The 16,151-nt window shown below is 37.2% G+C and overlaps 1 protein-coding gene across 2 annotated transcripts; it reads left to right on the top strand.

The window, feature by feature from the left end:
- Window positions 1–2,611: 2,611 nt before the first annotated feature.
- Window positions 2,612–8,900, top strand: LOC114701738 (prolactin-3D4-like). 2 transcript variants are annotated; one of them, XM_028881899.2, is made up of 5 exons: window positions 2,612–2,718; window positions 3,870–4,027; window positions 5,385–5,492; window positions 7,340–7,519; window positions 8,547–8,900. In XM_028881899.2, the coding sequence occupies exons 1-5, from the start codon at window positions 2,688–2,690 to the stop codon at window positions 8,736–8,738; spliced, it is 669 nt and encodes a 222-aa protein (XP_028737732.1). In that variant the 5' UTR covers window positions 2,612–2,687; the 3' UTR covers window positions 8,739–8,900. The 2 variants fall into 2 exon arrangements, with proteins under 2 accessions (XP_028737732.1, XP_028737740.1); XM_028881907.2 differs by having other exon boundaries at window positions 2,616–2,718; window positions 3,873–4,027.
- Window positions 8,901–16,151: the final 7,251 nt, after the last annotated feature.

Raw genomic sequence — 16,151 nt, forward strand, 5'->3', positions numbered from 1 at the left:
GAGAATGTAATCAGGAAAACACCATTCACAAAACTACCTTGGTGTAACTCTAACGAAACAAGTAAAAGACTAAAAATATCAATTTCTCTAATTTCACCAGAAATTAAGTAAAAAAGAATTAGTAAATGATAATGACCTTGATTTTCTTCTTTACCTTCTGCCTGAACTGGGAGAAAGTGCAGAAGGTAAATTTCTCCTTCCTCCCATGCCTGGGGAGGTCCTATAAATTCTGAAACTATTTAGGACACAGTTAAGATCATATCAAAGTCTGACTGTGATGCTGAGTAATTGTGACTACCTTGAAGGTTATGTGACCCCCACATTGTCTCTGCTCTGATGCAGAAAACCATTTGTAGGATATAAGAAATTTAAATACCATTGATCTGCAGAGTTATACTCTGGGTAGACAGAGGATAGGAACTTCTCATCTTTTTGGATGTTGCTACTGAGTCAAACTGCTACATAACTAATGGATACATTATAATATGTCAGTGGAAAAAAGTGATAGTTTGATAGCCGAAGAGTAGGGCACAGTCACTTTTGTTAGAATATAATCAGATATCAGAAATAAACCAAAGGATGATGATTACTATAGAGAGGTTATAGATGATCCAAGTACTTAAGCAATCAAGATGGGCTGTAGGGAGAAAAAATCTGTCCTTGGAATCTAAATGGCACAAGAGTGACTTGAGGTCAAGCAGGTACTAAGGTATCAGAGTATACTGTGATAATATCTTTCTTGTATCAAGAATATTAAAGGGGATGGGCAGTGGTGGCCCATGCCTTTAATCCCAGCACAGGGGATGCAGAGGCAGGTATGAGTTCAAGGCCAGCCTGGGCTACAGAGTGCATAGCCAGTAGTAGTGAGTAGTGTGTCTACAGCAAAGACACAAAGGTACACAGAGAAACTCTGTTTTTAACCCTGCCCCCCCCAAAAAAGTAAACTTAAAAAAAGAGTATGAAAGGAAATGTGTTATGTTGATTTATGTTTATATAATATAGAGGATTACTTCAGGGTGATTTATAGGCAAATGTATGTTGTTGTAGGTAAAGGGAGATGTTAAAATGGAAATTTTAAAGTCATTCTTGGGCCCTCTAAGTAAAAAGATTTTATCAATAAACAGGCTGTAGTCACCAGACTTCTGTAGTTTATGTCTCAGCTCTTAATGGAGCTTGAGGGTGAAGTGAAAGTAGTAGACCCTAGAAGGATGTGGTCCTACTTGACCCTGAAATGTACCTAAGCATCCCCTCAAATTCTTTCTTAAATTTTGAGGGACAGTAAAATTCAAAATTCCAAGATGAGGCAAAATGTTGGTAGATTATAGAGGGCTGGAATAGTTTCTCCTGTACATTCTCACATAATCAGCTTTCTCCCTTAATAGTTGATAAACATAGGTGTTTTTCATACTCCAGTAGAACTTGTTATAACTTTATTTGTATTCTTACAGATTCTCAATATCAATAACATTTTGCATTAACTCAAAACTGTGCACCATTTCTAACTGCTCCATAAAATAGTCCTATGCTCTGAATGTCTTTGTAAAACATCTTGAAAAACAATGAACACAGTAGTGAAAATAAAATTATACAAGGGGCTCATCAGGCCCAGAAAAAGAAATGCCATATGTATATGTTAATTGAACTTTCAGTGTCAAAGATGGTTTCTTCTCTAGATATTTTTCCAAGAGGTACATGATACCATAACTTTATCTACGCTGCTGCCTCTATTGTTATTTGCACATCAGAAATAAACACATAGTCCAATTGCTAAAGAAGTTGAATATTTTGATCAGGAAAAATCAAAATTTTGAGCTTCTATGATATAGGATCTATTGCAACTTGAAATCACTTTCATGGTGATCCTGGTCACTATGTAGCAATTTCAGGATAGTTGTCTAAAATTGCTATAATTCAGTGACATTATACAGCCATCATCAACATTGATAGAGTGTAGTAACTAGGAAAACCATGGCACAGCAGTTGTCATTGCAACCAACAATTATCGGCTATGTTCTAGGTCTCAAGACACATAAAGCAATCAATATCTTATAGTTTAAGACAGCTAAACTAAGGTGCCTAAAATCTCATGATCTGCATTTATAAGTAGAATTTTCATCAATGGGTATGAATTTCTTGTTAAAATGCCTTCTAAACATTTGTGTTTAGACCTGTTGATTATTGGATCTGTTACTGAGTTTGTTGAGATAAATATTCTACAGTGTTAATGGTAGACTTGTGTGGAGATAGGGTAGATTATGGAAAACATTTATCATCACCAGAAACACTAGGGGACATTGCAGAAGACACAACAGACATATAAGACATTTAACTAGGGAAAAGAATTGGGGAATAAGTCTTTTCTCCTGCTTACCTGAAAATGAGTGATGAATGAACAGAGATGGTCTTTCTGATTTGGAGAATGACTTGCATTCTATAGATCTTATGGGGGGAAAGCAGTGTGACACATATTGACATATAACTGTGGTAAATGTAAAGAGGATGTTAGCAAACCCTGAGGGAAGAACGTCACTGATCTATAGATGTTGATTCAATCTGGCCCCCAGCTTGGTCTGGCTTTGGGTATAATCTGGTCGTATATATGGGAGGTGGAAAGTTGACTGAAGGCAGCACTCAGGTAAAGCAGCTTTCCCGAGTTGGAGTTCGTTCTGTGGTGGATCATCTCCAAGATGCAGCTTGCTTTGACTTTACCAAGCTCTGGTAAGTAGCCATTCACTGGGTATTTCTTCGAGTCTAAGTAATCCTTAGTGTATATTTCCCAAAGACTGTTTTTAGGGTAGTTTTTTTTTTTTTTTTTTTTTGGTGTGTGTGTGTGTGTGGTCTGCTCTGAATTTTGGAGGGAACTGATATTTGATCATGCTTAATCTAGAGAGAACTCAACACAGAGCTGAAAGAACTATCTATATTCTAGTTGCTTGATTAAGTTTGAGCTCAGATTTTTCAATAGGAGCTTCCTTGTGTTACAGACACAGGCAATTCTCAGAGTTATATTGTGTTGTCTTTATTAACAGGACGGTAAAATGGAACATTGTTACTGATATGTCAGAGCCATTAGATGTATAACATCTTCCATTTTAAAAGTTATAGTCTAGAACAAAAGATAATACAACAGAACTGGGTGGCTGTGGTACATGCTTTTAAACCCAGCACTTAGAGGCAGAGCCAGACAGATCTCTGCGAGTTCCAGGATAGACTTGTCTACAGAGCAAGGGCCAGGATAGGCACCAAAACAACTCTAAGAAACCATGTCTTGAAAAACCAATGATAACAATAATCATAATCATAATCTTAGAACTCAAAGTGTTCAATTTGCATTTTAGAGAAATCAGGGTATATTGAAAACACAATATTAAAGATGTAGTCCAATTGCTTCAAGCACGGAAATAGGAAGTTATAATTAATTTGTGTGACAAGCTTGGATAACTGCTCACATAAATCAATCTGAATAAACTATCCAATCACCCCAGTCTTAAGTGATATGTACAAGGAAAATGAATTAGTTACAATAATAATGTATTTAATAAAATGAAAGAAAAAATAAATTTTCTAGAATTTCAAATATGTGCAGATAATGACTTGAAGACTGTGGTTCATGGTTAATCAAACTCTATGTGTTTGCAATCTTGAGAAACTCTTTTGGAGCAAATGCGAACTGTGAAATTCTCCCACATGGCAAACTTTTACTGGAAAAATGTAGCTATCTCTGTATTTTACCAGTTGAAAAAGTGAATGCTCTAGTAAGGTATATCAACCCAAATCACATAGCAGAGGGCCCTCAGAACACATTCCCAGCTTGCTTAACTGTTGTAACCTGATTTGTATAGATCACCTTATTGCCATTTCTCTGACAGCAGGGGTGTGTATGTTGCTGATAGTGTCAAATCTGCTCCTTTGGGAGGATGTGGCCTCCAAACCAACTGGCACTGTGTCCACTGAAGACTTGTATGATCGAGTGGTTGATCAGTCTCATACTACATATTTCCTGGCTGCAGATTTATACCATGAATTTGTAAGTAATGTACTTGCCTCTGGATTCTTTTCTAAAAGTACCTTCACATAGCTAATCACTAATTAAATTAGAATGAGTCATGTATCCAATTCCAAATAATTCAATTTATAGGTAATAGAAAGAATCATATAGCAAAATGTATAAGGAGCAAAATATGAAGTTTCATAAAATCTCAAAAAAGAATTCAATGATATTTCAAATTTTCCTTTACTAACTTTAACAATAACAACTTTGAACTTCTTAGTTGTAATTTTGATTTCCTGGGCACGTATCCATGTGTTCTGTATTCATAAACATTCCTTACTGACTGATCTGAAGATAACTAGTACAGGGTAACTGAAGTTAGTTGGGTGGAGAGAAAAAATTTAAGCAAATTGAAATCATGTAAACAATAAACATAATAAAACAACATAGTTACAGATAAGCTCATAAATGCAAACAATCCCGGGTTATCATTTTTAGTAATGAATGTCTTAGTGAAATTGAAGGGCTACATTAGACACAAAGTATATTCCCTCTCCCCCAGTGATTTAACTCATCTATCAGGGCCTGTCAGTGAGGAAACAGCAAAACAAATGTCCATTGAATATTGAGCATATGGATTATAAATCGCTACATTTATAGGGAATATACTTTGGCATTGTTGTTTTCCATTACTAGTTTTCTCATACCTCTCATTCTTCCTCTAATCTTCTAGCTGCACAACATTGCTAAGAACACTTTAACTCTTTTAAATTTGTTGATAGTTAGAATTAAGTGATTTGTATTTTTTTAAGAAATATCTTATGTAAGTACTTCCTTCGTATCATTAGCACAGAAACTTTGAATACTTGTGTGAATTCTTACTTCACTCTGTGCTATTTCCTTAAAATGCAACTAGAATTTAATGGTTAATTATTGATTGTAATAATATTTGTGAATCCTACATTTATCATGAACATTTTTATTGTGCTGGCACTTGTTGATATTTGAGAACCAAGTTATAAATGAACAGTTCTTATATTAAAATAAAGGTGTGTGCCATTGAAAAATAATTATTTCTATGACACTCATTTTAAAAATCTGATACTTAAAGATGTAAGTAATTAGATGTTTGGGTGCATTTTAGTGCTTTATTTCCAAACAAAGTATTAGCAAGTACAATACAAGGGAACAGTAAAGAGGGGGAGAGATTGAGAGGACAGTTGAGTAGATTGCATGCAGAAAGGAAGGAAGGGTAGGCAGATGGTGTTTCCATCATTCTACTGCTTCAATTTTTGTTCGTAAATATCAAAAATGTAGGGTTTATCAAACATACAATGTTAGTTTCTACTCAATTCTTAATCCTCAGTTAACTAAATCATTTCATTTCATCCAGGACATGAAATATTTCAGGAGCAGTTGGTACAAGACCAGAATGCCCAGCCTATGCCACACTGCTTCCATCCACACTCCACAGTCTCGTGATGAAGCCCATGAAACAAAAGTAGGTTTCCTCCCTGTTTTTTATTAAACAAGTTATGCTATACAAAGGTAACTGTGCTGAGTGTGGTTACTAAGTCAACAAGAGGTGTGGAAATTTCTGATCCAATAGATCAAAAAAGATGCGGCTGTAAGAGAACAATCACATCATAGAGCTGATAACCTTAGCACTAACTAAAATGCCTGCCAAATCATAATGTCTCAGAATTGTAGTTGTCTCATAGAAAACTATTTTTACCAATACCTTCTGCTTTTCCTGGGAAAATTTTGATCTGAACTAGACACTCATTTTAATATATAAAGATACATATAGAGTAAATGCAAATCCCTTTATGTTTGTGATATAACACTGAAGGATTCTCCTCTGGCATCATGTTACCAAACTGAGCAGTGAGTGTGTCCTTTCTTCTTATTTTTCTAAACTCTCCTGGACCTATTTTTGTTCCATCCTTATTTGTGCAGTCTTCCCTGACTGATCTGCCTTATCCTACCTACATCTTAACTGTACAAAAGACTCTTCTCTAAAATATATCATGTTCCTCTGGGTGACTTCTGTTTTGAAGACATCTACATAACTCTGAAGATCTAATGTATATGTGTTATGATCTCTTCATTCTGGCTACTTGTCATAAACATCAGTTTTATTTATATAAAATTAATACATAGAGGAATTTCACAGACATAATCTATTCTCCAGTCATGCTGGTATTACCAACACAAATAACTCATATACAAGATATTCTCATGAATAAAGTGTGGTTATCATAAAGAAAAAAGTAACAGAACAAAATATACAGATTACTTTTCTACACGATGGGAATAGCACACTGATGACACTGAAATATTTAATTTTGAAAAATAGTCTCTGATAATAGTACTTTTAAGAAGACAATGAACTGTGGTTCCAAACAGTACACAGAAGTCATTTCCCTTGCATATTAAGTAAGAATTTACACTAAACTTCTTTCATGTCATGTAATCATTATCATTCTTAATCTTTTTGTCTAACGCTACTAGGAATATGTTGGTTATCACTATTGGTGTCTCCATTTATTCATAAACAATTTATTTAGATTATAGTTGAATTACTCTCCATTCTGTATTTCCATAAACTGTAAGATTCCTTATAAACATCACAGTAAATAGCTAACTAAAGAATTTATTTTGTATGATTCTGACATTGTACTAACAATTACAGGGCAAATTTCCACTCTGATTTCTACCAATGTCTTGAATTAAAGCAATTCTTTATAATAATTTTTGTGTATATGTCAATAATTATGCATCTCCTCTAGAATCAAAGGTATCAGAAATCATAGAGATAAAAGAAAAAGCAGGATTTTGGAAAGCATTTTTTCTGAAGTCACCTGTTATAATAGTCTACCATAATATAAATATCTTAAGTAAGTATATGAGAGATCAATTTGATTCAGTAGTATAGAAATGATTTGAAGCATTAACTCCTGAGATTATTGGCATCAAAGTAATTGGAGTCATATTTTGGACAACTTCTGAGCCCTGTAAACCTACTTTTCTCATAGGCAGAGCAAGAAATCAAATAGAATAGTTCAAACAACTAGGACAAATGGTAGAATGTAAATGAAAAATGAAATATGATCATTTTGAACAGTCAAAATTATTAAGACCCAATTTGTTTTATTTAGCAAAGTAGAATTCAGTAGCTGAAATTTTATTTTCAGGTAATACTTAAATATTTTGAAGTCATTAACATATATTACTACTGATAAAAATACACTGTAGTTTGCCTCCATTGTGAAAAAAAGCACAAGTATCTATCAACACAGCTGTATGTCACTTAGTTTAAGGTGATATCTAATGATGTTTTCCTAGACTGAAGACCTTCTCAAAACAATGATCAATATTTCCCATGCCTGGGAAGAACCGCTGAAACACCTGATTTCTGCAGTACCCTCCCTCCCTGGAGCTTCTGATAAGATGCTGAAAACAGCCAATGATGTGAAGGACAAAACCCATGTGCTTCTGGAAGGAATGAAGACCATACTCAGTAGGGTAAGCTGTTTCAACATGTGTCTTTGTTCATCCTATGTATAAAGTTTGTGAATTATGTAAATCAACAAGAATTTTGAAATACCAAAATACAAGGTCACTTAATAAGCCCTTAGAACAGTGATCTCTGTAGAAAATAGTTCTGTGTCTCATAGTCATTTTGACAGTGGCTTTCCTGGATGGGGTGGACACTACAGCCTAATGTGCAGAAGATCATATAACAGTCACTGCCTGGATTGCCTGCACACAATACATTAAGTGAAATATACTGCTCATGTTCAAGGATTCAACAGAGGGTATACAATGTAGAATGGATTTATCTGAAATGAAGGAAAGGATCAGGACACTCTACCAGAACTAATATAGTATGAAGTACACATCAGGGAAAGTGCTGAGAACATGTAAAACACCCCAAAGTGAAAGTACTGATACTAGCCTTTCATTGTCTTTTAGTTAATTCCATATTTACATTCAAATAGTGCCTCCTGGTTCACTATCTGTCTGCTTGTGTATGGATTTGTCTTATCTAAGATCAGTGGCATGTCAGAAATTATGTTTTGGTGTCTAATGCTTTTACCCCAATTTCTAGGATTTCTCATTATAAATTTATAGTCCTCTGTGTTTTACAAAAATTAATTAACAATTTATACTGAACATGCACTGGAAGATGTCTCTTGTCTGTAAGTGCCTTCCTTCCATATGAGGACCTGAGTCAAGTTGCAGGATTTGTGTCAAATGGGTGATGTGATGTCTTCCCTTTGTAGCCCTTGGACTAGTGGCTCAGACTTAAAGAGATTAGCAATGAGTTGCAGGTAAAAGAAAGAGCAGATTTCTCAAAAATCAAAGTAGGCTTCACTGGAGGAACTTTACCCAAAATTGACCACTGACCTCCAACCATGTCTATTACACACACACACACACACACACACACACACACACACACACACACACACAAACATACAGAGAGAGAGAGAGAGAGAGAGACCTATGAGGGGATAATGTGACTAACATCTGTCCATTTGATGTTTAGAGCCAGCATGAAGTTGAAAAAGATTCGTACCCTGTCTGGTCTGGACTGGCAGACTTGCAATCATCTGATGAAGACACTCACCTTTTTGCCTTTTATAGCCTGGTCCGCTGCCTGAGAAGGGACACTCATAAAATTGATGCTTTCCTCAAGCTCCTGAGGTGCCGAGAGGTCTTTAAAAATGAGTGTTTTTAAGAATGAGTGCGGCCTGTACAACCCTGCAATGTCCTGCTGACATGAGGCTTTTTGAACAAGGACTGTTGTGCTTTTATTTCCTCTCAGTGCATCCATGGCTATAATGGATCTCTTTTATACAATAAAATGCAATTCTTTAGAAACAGCAGATTTTACATGAAATTCTAAGAGTCTTTTGTTTCATTTAATATAATAAGGATCCAGGCTTTTGTGATGTGCATGTAAAAATCTGATCTTTGACAAGTGTGGTTGATGTATTGTGCACCCCAATGAAACTTATCTGGGAATCAGAGAGCAGAACAGCAACTAGATTAGACATAGGAGCCAGATAGTGGTGGCACAGATGCCTTTAATCCTATCACTTGGGAGGCAGTGATCTGTCTGGATCTCTGTGAGTTCAAGGCCACACTCTGGACAGAACCAGGCATGGTGGCACATACCTTTAATCCCAACACTTGAGATATATTGCCTTTGCTACCAAGGATTTGGGAAGCACAAATGCCTTTAATCCCAGCACTAGGAAGAAAGTGATGTCTGGGCAGAGAAAGGTAATTTGACTTTAATCCCAGGAAGTGATGACAGGAAGCAGAAAGGTATATAAGGCATGAAGACCAGGAACTAGAGGCCTTTTAAGCAGTTCAACTGAGATCCTCAGGGGTGAGAACTCAGAATCTTTCAGTTCAAGGATTTGTGGAAAAAAGATCAGCTGAAGAGTTGATGAGGTGAGGTTGGTTGTGGCTTGTTCTGTCTCTCTGATCTCTCAGAATTCACCCCAATTTCTGGCACTGGGTTTTTTATTAATGAGACCTTTTAGAAACTCAAGTTACAATATTAATTTAAACATTGAAAAATGTAGTAGGAAATAAGAGTGAAACAGATCTATATTTCTCTAGTGCCCATCTGCCACCTTAATTACTCTAAGGACCTCCTTAGAAAAGAACCTGAATTTACCATTTATGTAGCTCAGAATTTGAGATTATTTTATGACTTTAAAAATGAAAATATAAAACAATGGGTCATGGTTGCACATGCCTTTAATCCCAGCACTTGGGAGGCAGAGCCAGGCAGATCTCTGTGAGTTCGAGGCCAGCCTGGGCTACAGAGTGAGTTCCAGGATAGGCTCCAAAGCTACACAGAGAAACCCTGTCTCAGAAAACCAAATATATATAAAACAAACAAGTCTTTCCCATATTTATAGACACAGGCAACAGGCCAGAGGACGTGGTGACATGTTTCTCAGTGGTGATATTCAAATTGGAGTCTGAAGTTTTCAGGCAGGATTAAGAGAAAGCATAAGTAATATGTAGGGATACCAAAGGGAAAGCAGAAAAGATATTTGAGAAGAATTAGCAGTTACTCACTTTTACACGAAGATGGCTGTGTGAAATAAATTTCTAAATAAACAAATGTTATACTAAGATCAATATAATGGCTGATGCACTCAGTCAAAATAAATCAGTAGAATTTCAGTGGTAAATGAAGATGAGAATATGAAAGCAGAGTTTCAAGATGCGGATCGTTTAGAGCTGGACACCTGAAAGCATGATGGAACACTAACAAATAGGAAGATATCACATCTAACAGTTCTTCTTGAAGATTCTATGATATAACTATTCTGATTATGTACAAAACTCTGAGGTAGTCACATATACAGCACTTTAGAGAAGTAGTAAATAACTATAAATCATGTTTCCTCTAAATGGGTACTGATAATTTCCTATGATATTATGATATACACATCACTCCAGGGTAATCCCAGGAAAAGCCTAGTTTTTAATAGAGGATTCATAATTTCGGCAGGAAAAATCATTGTTATGTGGTAAAGGAAAATGGATGTCAATGTAAGTATTGAAGGCAATTTGGAGACCGAAAGAAATACTTTAGATGTGGAAAATAAAATAAAATTAATCCAGTTTTGGGGTTTGTGGACCAGTGAAGTTGGTAGACAAGGACTGAGTCCAGGAAAAATTTGAGATATCATGAAGTCGTTACCCAAAAAAGTCAATGTAAGAAAGTCAGCTTGGCTAAAAGGAAAGAAACAGAATAGCAGGAACATCACTAGCCACAACTCTAGGATAAAAGAAGCAAAGATTAAAAGAGACCAAAAAACTGAAGTCTAGAATAACTGAGTAATGGAAAATCCAGAAGACAGTGAGATAAATAAAGCTTGGTGTAAATATTCATGAACTTTCTTTTCCTGTATTTTATTATTCTATTTGCCAGAATTACTATAAACAGTCTTAGGTTAATAAATAATAAACCAACATACTCACAAGGATTTACTATGGCTCAGTATAGCAGAGTCTTCAGTGATAGGGTTTAAATATCGTGTTCTAGAGGGTAACCTAGAGCAATGGCAATAACCTGTATTGTTTGACAGTCTATGAGGCTCTCATTGGCCAACAATTTTGATAGAAGTGACCCATTCCTAACAAGGTGCATTTACTTGTTACCCTGTTGTATCTAATATGGATATTGTTGTCCCACTGTAGGATAATTCCATTGAGCTTTTTAAAATGTAAGCATATGCTTATATTTTAGGAAACTACTATAGTAAAAATTTTCACATTACTTTTTCTGAAAGCCTTTAGTGTTAGTTATCTCTACCTGTATTTCTTTTTCTGGCCTGCCCTACAATCCCTCACACCATTTAACATTTCTTATTCCATTATTTCCTTAACCCTATCATATATATCTGCATTCTAACTTCTCTCCCTTGAAAGAAACCACTCTCAGCTGTCCATGGACTATTACTAATTTTTGGACATCTCTGAGTATTTGAAATTGTCTTGTAGCAGTTGCTTCTAAGAACAAAAGCTTGTATCTTGCCAGGAAGCCCATTGAAACACAGGATATTTACAGGAAAAAGGAAGGGATGTTCAAAGGGAGGTGAACTTTCTGTCTCAAAGGGAAACATTATTACAGGAAGTATACAATTCAAATAGCTTTAGGATTTCCATGAAATTGACCATATTCCCTAAGTACCTTCATCCACAAGAGTACATAAGCTGGAAAGCAAAACTATCTATGGAAGACAGATTGGACAAGCTACTTGAAATAATCAGAGAGGAGCCAGATTATGTGTAATAATCACAGACCAGCTGAACATTGTGAAGAGCTCAGACAAAGTGAGAATTCTGAAGATGATACACTCCAACCCATTGAGCTGCATGAAGGTTGGATAGTATGCTTCATTGTTCCAGCTTTTGTGAAATGTCGTCCATGCCAGGATTGGTTATGGCAGTTCTTTCTTTGATTCATTTCTGCTCCTGTAAGCATCACTTCATAGAGATTCCTATAGGCAGCCACAGTGAAACTAATTCATTCACCAAGTTGTCTTTGTCCCTACTTTTATCTGTAAGTAGTGAGTAGATATCTATTTGTAAGGAGCCGCCATTCTAAGATGGCGCTGACTTCCTGACAGCCTAGTTGTAAACAACTCCATATATGGCTATGCTCTCGGGACTACGTGTCCTGTGACCTGCGCATGCGCGGGTATGGTAATCAACCTTATGTCCTCAGCCTATCCCGTGGCTCTCCGTGCTAGCATTCTGGCGGGATCCAATCACGGACTGACCCGTGTGCTTGAGTCCTCATATAAGCAGCTGCAATTTAGTTCTCAGGGCCCCTCACCTCCCGTTCTCCCTTAATCAAGAGGCGCTCCAATAAAGTGTGATCTGAGAAGAATCCTCAAGTGTTGGTCGTTCTTCCTCGCTGGTCGAAGAGCTCGCCGCATCTATTCATGTCTCCCTAGGAATAATGCCACACAATACAAATGAGATACACAAATCTGAAAATTCAAAACTAGTATTCACAAATAAGAGAAATGAAATGTATGCATTTTGGGGTAAGGGTTAACTCATTAAAATTATTGTTTCTTGTTCCATTTATTTACCTGAAAATTTTACTTTTCTAAACTGCTAGATAAGATTACATTGTGCCCCAATTCAGGTCATCTCTCCCCATACTCTCTCTCTCTCTGTCCCTTTCACCCCGACCTAATTTGGAGAGGTGGGTGCTGTGGGATGGTGTGTATGTTATATTGCTCTGATTGGTCAATAAATAAAACACTGATTGGCCAGTGGCCAGGCAGAAAGTATAGGCGGTACTAACAGAGAGGAGAATTGAGGGAACAGGAAGGCAGAGAGAGTCACTGCCAACTGCCACCATGACAAGAAGCATGTGAAGACGCTGGTAAGCCATGAGCCACGTGGCAAGGTATAGATTTATAGAAATGGATTAATTTAAGCTATAAGAACAGTTAGCAAGAAGCCTGCCATGGCCATACAGTTTGTAAGCAGTATAAGTCTCTGTGTTTATTTGGTTTGGTCTGAGCGGCTGTGGGTCTGGCAGTAGACAGAGATTTGTCCTGACTGTGGGCAAGGCAGGAAAACTTTAGCTACAAAGGGGGAGATGTGGAAACCTAGTGCAGTGCAAAGATCCTGATATCTATGAGGGCAGTCTTAACAAGGACTTCTAGCAATGAAGAATATGGAGCCTTAACCTGCCGTCTTCTCTGTCTAGGCAAGTTTTCCAATGTTGGGACTGGCATATCAAGCCAGTCATCAAACCTTCAACCTACAACCTGTCCTGCTAGCAAGATGTGCTGGGGCAATGATGGCTCAGAACTTGTTGGAGTGTCAAACCAATGACTGGTCTAACTTGAGGCCGACATTGTGAGAGTAAGCCCATGTCCATCACTGTATGGATGTACAAGATCCTGAAGATGGATAGCTCAGAGACCTAGTATAGAACCAAACAGGGCTGGCAAAAGTGAATACAATTAAATTTAAAAGTCATGGAGATGTTCCCTAATGATATTCTACTGTATTCATAGATCTATGCCTACCCTAATCATCATCAAAGAAGCTTCCTCCTATAGCTAATGGGAGCAGATGCAAGATCCACAGTCAAATATTAGGCAGAGGTCAGGCAATCCCTTGGAAGATAGGGAGGAAGGACAGTAGCAGCTAGAAGGGTCAAAGACACCAGGACATGGCCCACAAAGTCAACTAAGAAGGGCCCATAAGGGCACACTGAGCCTGAAGGGAAGATGGAGGTGCCTGCCTAGGTCTGCACTCAGTCCTCTGCATTTATGCTTTGATTGCTTAGTTTTAGGTTTTTGTTGAACTCCTGAAAGTGGGTGTGGGGTTTTCTCTGATTCATTTGCTTGCTCTTAGGACCCTTTTCCTCTTATTGAGTTGATTCTTCCAGCCTTGATTGGTGTATTTGTGGATAGTCTTACTAAATCTTGTTATGTTTCCTTTTGGTTGAGATCCCTGTGAGGCCTGCTCTTTCCTGAAGGCAACCAGAGGAGCAATGCATCTGGGGATAGTGGAGGTGGCAAGGAAACTGGGAGGAGTGGTGAGAGGGGAAACTTCTGTTGAAATATTATATGAGAAAAGAATGAAGAGAAAATTATACTGTCTGAAAATGCCTAATTTTCAATATTCACACATATGTTGATTTACGTCTAAGCTGTTTCCATGTCTTGGGTATGGAATAGAGCAGCATTGACATGGATGAGTAGATATCAGTATTATAAGACATACAGACCTTTTGCTATATGCTGTAAGAATTGTACAGTAGCTTCATGTGGGTTTTCATGGGTTTTAATGTTTCTCTCTGTCTCTGTCTCTGTCTCTGTCTCTCTCTCTCTTTCTCTCTCTCTCTCTCTCTCTCTCTCTGTGTGTGTGTGTGTGTGTGTGTGTGTGTGTGTGTATGCAGAATGCATTTCAAAGTTTCCATCTGTGTTGTGGCTTTTAAATCTACATGCCAGATCTGCACATTCATTTTGAACAGTTTGATGTCAGGTGTCTTGTGAAGTCACACTCTGATCTCTTTTATGTTGGGGACTAGCTCTGAACTAGAATTATTTGCTTCTGGTTAATTTGAGTGTTACTGGGATTTATGTATTTCCTATATCTGTGCTCCACAAACTCCCTATTTCTTGAAGTCCACCAATGTTCAGGGTGTGAGTGAAGGCTAGATCTATTGTATCTGACTATGGTATCCAACTAGGAATAATTGTGTCTAGCTCCATCCACTATCTGTAAATTTCATTTTCATTAATTGCTGAAAGTATTCCATTGATTAAATCAGTGATTCATGTGGTGATATATTGTGTACCCCAATATATTGTGTATCCTAATATACTTATTTGGGGATAGGAAGACAGAGCCAGTTTCTAGATTAGAAATAGAGGCCAGACAGTGGTGGCACACACCCTTAATTCTATCACTTGGGAGGCAGAGATCTGTCTGGATATCTATGAGTTAAAGGCCACAGTGGGAACAGAGTCAGGCAGTGTTGGCACATACCTTTAATCTCAGCTCTTGAGATCTCATGCCTTTGCATGGAAAGCACACATGCTTTAATCCCAGGAAGTGACATGACTGGGTGGTGAATGGTATATAAGGTGTGATGAGACAGGAACTAAGAGCAGTTCAGCTGAGAGCCATTCGATTAGGAATCAGAGGCTTTCAGTCTGAGGAAACAAGATCAGCTGAGGAGTTGGTGAGGTGATGTTGGCTGTGGCTTGTTCTGTTTCTCTGATCTTTCAGCATTTATCCCAACATCTGGCTCTGGATATTTTCTTTTATTAAAAGACCAGTTAGCAATTCATATTACAGATTCACAACCTGTGGGTAAGGGACCCCTTGTGCATCAAAGACACTTTCACAGGAGTGGAGTATCAGATATTCTGCATATCATATATTTATATTGTAATTTATAACAGTATCAAAATTTTAGTCTTGAAGTACCAGTATAAATAAATATGGTTTGGGTTCACCACAGCATATTGACCTAGATAAAGGTAGCATCATTGGGAAGACTGAGAACTACCGACCTTTTCAATATCCATTTTTCAGCCGATCAATATATAGGCGGTTTCCATGATATAAATAGGCCATAGAACATCATAAATTATGTATAAGTAGGTATCACTATAGTCAGGCATAGAGTCCTTTTGCAATATGCCTAAGGGTGTTATAGCTGGATTATGTGGAAGAACTATTGCTAGCATTTTAGGGACCTCCACTTTGATTTCTACAATGGCTTTACCAAATTGCACCCCTACCAGCTCTGAATTATAGTTACTCTTTCCCCAATAATAAGTGCATGCATTTGTGCTCAGCTTTTTAAATTTTACTTGTACTTATTTTTTAAATTTTATTTTGTATGGTTGTGTATTTCCCTGAATTCAGGCATTTGTACCACAGATCTACAAAGACTTAGAATTTAGTAACAGTCAGTGGAATCACCTTGGATGGATATCACAGATCACTGTAGGACACTAAGGGGGTTAGCCACTGAGTCTGGGTCTTCTGTAAGAGCAGCAAATCCAGTTAACTTCTTAGCTACCTTTCTGGGTGTAGTTGTTTTTTTCTTACTGTTGTTATTATTCTGCTG

This window comes from Peromyscus leucopus, chromosome 5 (assembly GCF_004664715.2).
Source record: "Peromyscus leucopus breed LL Stock chromosome 5, UCI_PerLeu_2.1, whole genome shotgun sequence".
NCBI classification, from domain to species: domain Eukaryota; kingdom Metazoa; phylum Chordata; class Mammalia; order Rodentia; family Cricetidae; genus Peromyscus; species Peromyscus leucopus.

Excerpts from the sequence above, each read along its gene's own strand:
- LOC114701738 (XM_028881899.2), top strand. The coding sequence starts at position 2,688 with ATGCAGCTTGCTTTGACTTTACCAAGCTCTG. Across the intron at positions 4,028-5,384 it reads CAGATTTATACCATGAATTT|GACATGAAATATTTCAGGAG; the intron begins GTAAGTAATGTA and ends CATTTCATCCAG. Across the intron at positions 7,520-8,546 it reads TGAAGACCATACTCAGTAGG|AGCCAGCATGAAGTTGAAAA; the intron begins GTAAGCTGTTTC and ends TTTGATGTTTAG.